Raw genomic sequence first — 10000 nt, 5'->3', positions numbered from 1 at the left:
TAGGGAATACATTAAAACTCTTTGTCTCTAACGAAACTATACATACATACATATATATAAACATACATATATATGTACATATATATTTGTGTATATATGTATATATTTGTATATATATGGTAATTTTATATGTATATGAGTGATTATATATATATATATATATATATATATAATCACTCATGGTGTCACTACGTTCATCCAACCACAAAGAAAACTGGAGAAAACATTCTAAGATGTGGGTTATCTATTTATTCTTAAGATATTAACCCAGATTCAGTCTCTGTGATGATGATCTTTGTCAACTAAATATAATCTAGAATGACTTAGAATATAGCCATAATGAAGAATTGTCCAGATTAGGTTGTCTTATAGTCATTTCTCTGGGGAACCTTCAATTGTTGTAACTGAAGTGGGAAGATCCAGCCAACTGGATGTAACCATATCCATATATAACCCCGCCATATTCTAGCAGAGAATCCTGGGCTGTATGCGAGTAGAAAGACTGTTGAGTAGTAGGCAGGCACATGTGCACTCATATCTTTCCACTCTCGACTGCGCATGCACAATGACTAGCTATTTTAAACTTCTGCCACCACGACTTGTCTGCAACAGCAAACAATAATATATATTTGTAAGCTTTTCTTCCTTAATTCACCTTTTGTCTGGGTTATTTCATCACAGCAACAAGAAAGGAAACTAAGTCACTGTGTTGAGAGACAAAATCCAGGGAGCATCCAGACCTACAAATCGTCAGTCAACTCAGTAGTTTAATCACATTCATTTTTTTATTTTCTTTATACTTTTTGTTTTTAGGTTATAATATAATTATATTTCTCCCTTGCCTTTCTTCCCTGCAGACCCCATATATTCCTCTTTATGGTCCCTAAATTCATGGGCTCTTTTTTCACTAACTGTTAAGTAGTACTTTTTCTCATCTGCAACAGGAAGATCATGCTATATTCCCACATAGGAATATTATAAGGATCATGAAAGATAGTATGTATTAGAGGTTTATTACCATGATTGGCATATAGGATGTAGTCACATCAATCACTCTGATATTTCCAAATACCTCTAGCTTCAACAGCCATTCCTGAAGTTACTGTCTAAAATGGCTCTTAATTTACTAGCATATGACTTTTCAAACCACTTCAGATCAATCAGCTCACACCAGTTAGTTCAACTCCTTCAACTGCATGTGATAATCTGATCTAATGAAAGTACTCCTAAGTGTACGAATCAACGATGCAAGATTGCCCCTTTTTTTGCCAACTCTGGAAAGATAGAATTTAAGCTTGCTCTGCTGAAATAGTTGAAAACCATGAATATAGTAAAGTGTTTTATTAAATTTTATTATTTGTGGAATATTATGAATTCATGTCTCATCACACTTATACTAATTATCTTTTTCCAGTTCTTGAACCATTTAAGCTTGACAACAATGATTTCATTCCTATCCCTTTCCCTTAAAATACTTCCTACCTGTGCACCACTAGTAAAATTCAACCATTTTCATTGTTAGGTTTGTTTGTTAAAAGTTGTTTAGCTTTTCAATACATTTTTTCAGATAAAATTCTACTTTCTTGTGAAGGCAGAGACATCAGACAATGCCTTATTCTATAGCAGAACAGTGCCATGGGACAGAGGACCAATCCTGCCGCCCATCATCCCTGAGAACATGTGTTTGACAAGTGGCTTCATTGGAGGCTTCTCTTTTGTTCACAGGTGGGAAAATCACAAGCGCTCAGTCAGCCCTGCACTCTCTCTCCAAGTGGTCCTCAGTAACACTGCTCTTGGCTTTGATGGTTCCTTCCAGTTCCTGGTGAAAGCTGCTCATGCAGTGTGGTTTTCTTTGCTTTAGCTTGAGAAAACGGCAGCAGACAGAATGCAGAATGAATGGAGACTGGGTTCCTGAGAAAAGCTTTGAACACACGGGACGGTGGATGGTGCCCTCTCAGGAGTTTGGGGGGAGAATAGGAGTTACCCATCAGGTTTCTCTTGGGATTTTGTAAATGAAGAGGACAGTTCTTAGTCCAATAAAAATATGCAGATTGTATGTAATGAAATTTTGTACACAAAGGTAATTTCTGTCAGATGTATTCTTAAACTTTTTAATATGTTGGGATTTTATTTTCTATTTAATGGCTCTGAGTGTCATCCATCCATTGCTGAGGTGGTCTCTATAGCTTGCTCAAAATCAAATACAAACCCAAGAGAAGAAATGTCTTCTTAAGACTCTGTGTCTAGTGTTTTCCAAACTTCCCATTAGATCACTGCTTCAATACCAAACCAGCAGGAAATATATTAAAAAAAAATACTTCAGTTATTGGTGTCCATGATAGGGGAAATACGTAAAAGAATTCTCAAAAACTGTTGTATGACTGAATAAAAAAAAAAAAAAAAAAAAAGCAAGGTTTGTCAATAGGCCATTCTACATGTGCCCTATAGTAAGGTATTAAGGTAGGGAATTAACATTAGAGGAAGTTAATTAGAGGGTGAGTCCAAACGGAGTTATTGTGTCCCATGGGGTAACATGTGGCCTAACTGCAAACTCAGTCCACATTTAATGTCAAAAGATAGTTTAACATCACAAAAATTATGACCACTGAAAACAGCAGCAGCACGAAGCCACAGGTGCTAATATAAAAGTGCAAAGAGCATGGGACAGGATACCCCATTTCTCTACCTGCTGTCATCAAGAAAGACAGACAGACATAGAATTGAGTGCAAGACTTCCTTCTACGTGCAAATGATTGTAAGAATAAGGAAAGCTGGTGGAAGAAGTAATGAAGCCAATTATTCAAACAAAAAATTCCGAATTTTTAGACAATGTTATTATCATATGCCACTTACCAATGCTTCCCAGCTATGGTAGGAAAGATAATTTCTTAGGTTCAACGATGTTCTTAAAATTGAGTAGTGAAAACACAGAATGGCCACAGCCCTTCAGCTGGCCTAACCAAGGTCTGCATTGCTGAATCCCATAGAACTTTCTCCATTGACTAATTTGAGGAGTTAGATTGATCCTAAGAGATAATTCATGGAAAAGTTAGGTGATATCATCCTACTTCCTGAGTATGTGATAGGACACAGAGCACAAGGCACATCAGGGTGGAGATCACACTTATGAAGAATCCAGAAATGATACTGAAGGCAGCCTCACTTTCCAGAAAGAACCTGAAGATGCTGGTTACATGGGCAATCCTCATATAGGAACAAAAGGTAGATTCTATTGCTTTGTCTTTACATGATCTAAGCCAACTAACTTCATTTACATCTTTAATAACAGACAAAATGAAAATACTGAGCTTAGGTAAATGACAGTTGGGGAAGTCTATCCTGAATAGCCTAAAAGGGTTTTCAGGGTACAGTATAACTATTTGCATAACTATAACTCTCTGAAATGTTATTCACATTTTGTTTAGAGAGAATTTTGTCCCAATTAGCTCTTAAGTAAAGGAAAGTCAATATAAAAAGATGATTTTAGTCAACAGACAGTAAACACTAAGAGAGTGACTGTTCAAGCTTATGAATAATCAAACCACGTGGCCTTTCTCATATGCCTCCAGGGGAGTAGGAGAGCCTGAAGTTCACCAATAAAAGTGAAGTATGAGCTTCCCAAAGCATGGTGTCACTGCAAGAACAAATCATGCATCTCGAAAACAAATGTAGAATGATATTTTTAAAAGAATGTTTTTCATATTTGGTAAATTGAGACATTTTCTTCATTTATTATTGATGCTCTCATTTTAGACTACTCGAAAAACTTTAAGAATCAACTTCTTAACTAAATTCTTCTAAAACAAAACCCAGTAAAATAAAAATGTCACAACATAGCAAATTCTAATTAATCAATATTATCAAATAATTGCCTGAATATCCACATATAGAATTTCTGATGTTATATTCTCACAGAAGTCAGAGATGTGGGGTATTTTTACTCAATATGCACATAATAAGTATTTTGCATCATGAACCTATTTAAAATAAAGCAGGTTTTCACTGTATGTGTATTTCTGTATCCCACATTTGTTATTTTATAGCAAGTAAACAACATTCCTGTCAAGGAATATTATTTTCCAACAACAGAACTGAGAAAACTTTTTCTCTGGTGGAATGGTAACCACACAGTCTTAAATCACTGCAGAGACTGTATTTTTCTACAATACAATGGGCACACTGAACCATAAGAAAACAGCTCTTCTTATCATGAGACACTTCATGACAACCAATGTTTTGCATATGTAACTGAAGGCACTGTGGACTCTGTGTCAAACTGTTAAGTATGTTATATACAATCTGTATATATACTATATATAATGGTATATATCATGTGGAGGGCACAGTAAGATAATAGTTCTGTGTACTGTTCTTGTAACAATAGACCTTTTTAATAAATAACTCTGTTTTTATTGACTTTTATCTTCTCTCCTGTCAGCTACATGAATGTTAATATGTCAAGTAGACCAGAGAATAGTCACGATGATCGTGATAACTTCATGTGGAAAACGTTTGTTAAAACTATACACTATTATTTTGGGTTCAAAAATCTCCATAAGGTCTAAGTAATGACTCAGCAGGTAGAAATGCCTGCCACCAAGGTTAAAAGAACATTTACTTTCTTCATGCTGTCCTCTAACCTCCACACCCACCCCCCCCACACACACACACATACACACTAACCAAATAAATAAAAGGTAACTTTAATAATTGTTGTGGTAAATATACTGGTGTGTTCTAGCAGAGCTACTTTCTCCAGCTAATCCCTGCTGTGCCTGATAACTGTGTTCCCAGCCCTCATTCGCTTGTCCCTGGGGCTGCTAGTTCTTCCTATGCCAATACAATAATTTCAGAGAAAATTGATAATGATAAAAGTTGCCCACCTAAATTAGACAAATTATTTCTATATTCTAACTTTTATGATATTATAATGGCCTGTGGCTGGTCATACTGATTCATGTCTGCCACCATCTTCCTCTCTCTCTCTTCTCAGACAATCCCTATCTCTGCATCTCTTAGCTCTGCCTCCCCTTTCCATGTCCAATGACAAGACTTTTCCACATTAATGTAATTGGACAGGGAAAATCCTGTGACAAATAATCTTCATAGATATCTCCCCCAACCCCAACTTGAACCTATATAGCTATGGCAAAAGAAAAAACAAAGAAACAAGTAGAAATGGGCCAATTTATGAGTCATTGCTTCTCAAGGTAACAGACTCAATGGAATCATGTGTGGAGACTATGTGCTAAAGGCATTCTTCAGCTCTTTGGGTTAGCAAAAGGTGGTCACACTGTGCTGGGTACAATTGCCACATATTTACATTTATGCACTCTTTCAGGCTTTCTTAGCACCATTGGTCACTTCTATTTACTAGAAATGAGAGCATGATTATTTACTTATAGGCATTTCTCTACTACCTAATTCTAGGCTCCTGCAGAAGAGAGGACACTATATCCACTTTGAGAGTGTCTAGCATAATGCAGAGTATGTAACAAGTGAATAATACTTTCAATGGTTGTCTTAAGATTGTTTGGAGAACAATGTTTTTCTGGATGGTTTTCACATCACCTGAGCCCCTATATCTCTGTGCACCCAATTCAGTAGCTCACAGATGATAGAGACTATTTGAAATATCATTGGACACAAAATAGTACAAGTCTACTAGACTTGGAACTTTCTACATGGATTTGTTCTTTGACACAACAGTGACTAGAGAAAAGAGGAGAAGGCAGAAGTAGATGGCAGTGAAGGAGAAGGGTGGGGAGGAAGAAATTAACACAGAAGAAATAACAAAATTTTAAAAAGGTGAAGGGAAAGAAGGAGAGGATACTGAATCGCATCTCTAATATCTCTTTTGAAATTCAGCATAAATCTGACCAACCTTTCTCATTTTGATTTTGCAAAACAATTATTGGAGGAAATAAGAAAATTCAAGTAATATCACAAGACTAAACCTAAATGTGGAATATTCAACAATATAATAGATCTTCTTTTGTCCTCAAATAAATGTCTCATAGAGGTAGAACTGAGAAGTTATCTACTATATATTAAAGAGTGACACCTCCAAACACTGTAAGGGATGGTTGTGGAGTCCTAACTCAAACAGATAGTGATTGTAAAAAAGATGTCTTTGAGAATATGGGGAAATTTTTAAATATGAGCTAAGTATTAAATGAAAGGAAGAAATAACAGTATTACTAATTTTTAAGTCTTTATCAGTTAGCAATATACACTAAAATATGTAAGAGTAAAATTATATGATTCTGGAATTTGTTGCACATAATTTTAAAACTCCACACTATTGCTTTCAGGGAGTTGGGCTTTTGGCTTGACTCCAAGAACAAGCTTCCACTGGTTTCACTCCCAACATAGTTCCACCAACAGCCAGCGGGTTCTCTGACCCCTGGGAGCTATGGCCACTCCTCCAACCCCTCATGGCTAGCTCCACCCAACCTCTAATGACCACTCCATGTCTGTGCCCACCTGACTCACTGCAGATGGAAAGCACAAGGCAGCCTTAATATTTTAAAACCAGTCAGAAAAAACAACCTCTGGGCACAGAATCTATTGTCCTAAACTCATCAGCTATCCCATGTCAGAATTCTTCTCGTGGCAGAGGCTGCCACTGGTTCCAGTTGATCCCAGACCTTACATGCTTTGTCTTCCTCTCTCCAAAGCCTGAACATAAAACACTTTCTCTATCTCTCTCCCTCCTCTTCCTCCTGGGACCCAGAAACCCCACCTGTTTACCTTCACCCAGCAATTAGCTTCTGCTGTCTTTATTAACATAATCAAGGGACAATTAGGAAACCAAATTTAGTTATCAGCTCCTCCCCTATAGTAATTTTTTTTAAGATAATCAAGTAAACTAAACCAACTTAGAAGTGAAATATATGAAAGAGAATGTAGTAGAATGTTTACAATCACCAAAGACAAGTGATTGATTTAGACCATGTATGATTCTATTCTCTCTATCGTGTATGTTTAATATTTGTACATACCATGACATTGAGTGGTCTCTATTTTCAAACATAATAGAAGCCATCTGATAAATATCACAAAGATGTTTGAATAGGAAACAGAGATCTCCATGCCTTGGCCTTCAGTTATATGAAAAAGGGGTTACACCAAATAAAACTAATTTGAATCTTCTATGTGTTTAATTTAAAAAAAAAAAACCTTTTCTCATCAGAAAAATATTGTAGCATGCCACCTTGATGATTTCTATTTTGTTTTCTGGTTTTAGGTCATGGTAATAATATCTGCATATATATATATATATATATATATATATATATATATATATAGTCGTGAATGAATACACTTTAACATATTAGATGGATAAAAAGAAAAATTCACAGAATGGCTATTTTCTCTCACCACAGAAAATTGAGCCTTCAGACTTTAACAGTCACTATGTAAGAAGCTCATAACCCACATTTTATCAACACTGATTAGATGTCACTTGCACTTAAAAGTATTTGGGGATGGATGGGGTAGAAGAAATGGCCTAGCAAGGAAATGTGCTTATTGCCATGTCTGACAAAATTAGTTTAATCCCCAAAACTCATGATGAAAGGGGAGAACCAAAACACACACACACACACACACACACACACACACACACACACACCAGATGATTAAATATCTTGCACAGAAGAAAAACATTTTCAAAAATGGTCAAATTCTTATGTTGCCTTCTCAATTATAATAAACTAATATTAGTTACTAAAAACAATAAAAATTAAAAAGGGGAGGAAAACTCCACTTATATCTGCCCAAACGTCTGGAGCCCCATCAGTGACCTATGTGGTAAGTTGTACATTAGCTTCTCACAGGAACTGATCACTGTCTGAAAGATTTCTTGACAGTGTAGAAGTAAACCAGCGATGGCCATTTTCTATATTCCAGAAACCAGATCATAACACCTATTTCCCCATCTCTAGAAATGTAGCTAAACCACACTGCAGCTCCATGAGGAGTGAAGTGTGAACTATTCTTGCTAATAAAATGGAATGTGTCAAATATGTGCATCTGTTCCTGTTCCCAGCACCTCAGAGTTTACTTTCTACGAAGCTTCTCAAATGCATTTTCATTGCTGAATATTCTAGGGTAAAAGGAAGCATTCTGGTTTAACACAGAAAGGTACAATAAGCACTTCTCAGCAGTATCTTTAACATTTTCTGGGTCTCATCTGCTTCTTAAAGCATGAAGAGATGCCACTTGCCCCAGCTCTCAATAAGACAGTGAGGCCCAAGATGCTCAAGCACTTCTACTCACTAGGTTAAGGAATACCATGATGCAGGGTTCCTAGCATCATAGCATGCCTAGCTCTCTCTACCCAAACATGCTCTCAGGCCAGTCATGCTTCAGTCATAATGTCATAGTCCAAGCAAGGCTCAGTCTAACTAACCAGTTCTTACAAGTATTGGCAGATGCAAAAGTTCACAAAGGCAGTAGCCTGCAGTATAAATGTTGAAGATTAATAGATTGACAAGATAGAAGTGTCCCCTTGCTTTGTCATAATATATTGCCATCCCTCATAAGGGCCACACAGTCTGCAGACGCACTTGCTAGACTTGGGCCCATGTGATCGCAACAGAAAGCCAGAAGGCTGCACATAATCTTACCTTCCTGTTCTTGCCTACCTTGATTTCTTTTTCCTTTACACACACTGCCCTGAGACTTCTGCAAATTCATTTGCTAGAGAACTGGCCCAATCAGGCTCTAGTATACTCTGAAGGTTTCCATGGTCTTTAGAAGAAATAGGAAGAAAGAGTAGTGTTAATAACTGACACAGAAATTATATAAAATAAAGCTATGTCTTCAAGGAGTGCCAGGAATCAAGGATGGTGAATAAACAAACTCGTGATGGAAGATTGGTCTTGAGCATGTCTCCAATGGCACATGGCAAATAAATAAGAAATTTGGAAAATTATCATTTTAAACCCCTAATGAAATATTGATTCTGGCAACATTTATCAATTGTTGCTAAGAAAAATTACTACAAAAGTGATGAATCTGAGTTTGGGTTGTGATTAGAACCTATTTATTAATTTTAGCATTACTAAAATGGGTCATTCCTACATTATTGACATCCTGAGTTGATACAGTACACAGTACATGATATAGTGTGAGCACTGTTAAATTCAAAGTAAACCTAAATCCTTCAGGATATGCATCAGAAGGCACAGGAAAAGAAAATATCCTATGTGAGAACATGAGGGATTAATTAGCAGTGACACTGCCCAGTCTATAATGGAATGGAGGGGGCAGGAAGAACAAATGCTGTCTTTAATATGGCCTTTAGAAAAAAAAATGTAAAATACCAAGACTGATTGAAAGTAATAAAAATTTCTTAACAAATACTTTCGATGACCAGGTTAAAGCACTAAATTCATGTTAAAGTAATTGATTTAGATATAAAAATGGATTACTTTTTGTTGAATTATAATATTTTAGAAAAATATATAAAATGGTACAATAAACATTTACTTTAAAGTGTAGCTGAGATGGGAGGGGTGAGGAGAGAAAGGAAGTGGAGAGAGACAGGGACCAAAGGTTGATTCAAGGACAAACTGTTTCAAGGAAGGGAGGCAGCAGGCTAAAATGCTGCTAACTGAATATGCAGCATAGTACACCACTCTCTTCAATCTCATCTGTTTGAAATTTCACAGAAAGGCATTCTTAAATAGTTACCAAATAACAAAACATTGGAAAGAAACAAAATGATCTTCGCAAACATAGTTTGAGAGAAGAAAATCAGTGTCACTAGACAAACTTTCAGATTTACAGTCCAGCTCTGCTGGCCCTCAGGGCTTCAGTCCTTTTCCCTCACCCAGTACCAGATCAGTCAGTTTCCCCTCTCTCCACATTGCCCCCACCCTTCCACTTTCCCTCGAAGGTCCCCACTTCCTCCCCACTTGTGACTGTTTTCTTCTCTCTCCCAAGTGGGGCTGAGGCATCCTCACTTGGGCACTTCAGCTTGTTGAACTTT

The 10000-nt window shown here is 36.6% G+C and overlaps 1 protein-coding gene across 1 annotated transcript in view; it reads left to right on the top strand.

The window, feature by feature from the left end:
• Nucleotides 1-4413, top strand: part of Cntn5 (contactin 5) — a 1169992-nt gene extending 1165579 nt beyond the window's left edge. The window contains exon 26 of the mRNA XM_029543057.1: nucleotides 1726-4413. Coding sequence (XP_029398917.1) covers nucleotides 1726-1826 — 101 coding nt within the window. The 3' untranslated portion in view covers nucleotides 1827-4413. The remainder of the gene's footprint in view (nucleotides 1-1725) is intronic.
• Nucleotides 4414-10000: the final 5587 nt, after the last annotated feature.

The sequence above is a fragment of the Mus pahari genome, chromosome 10, assembly GCF_900095145.1.
Source record: "Mus pahari chromosome 10, PAHARI_EIJ_v1.1, whole genome shotgun sequence".
NCBI lineage: Eukaryota > Metazoa > Chordata > Mammalia > Rodentia > Muridae > Mus > Mus pahari.
This window is presented reverse-complemented; position numbering and strand designations above follow the sequence as displayed.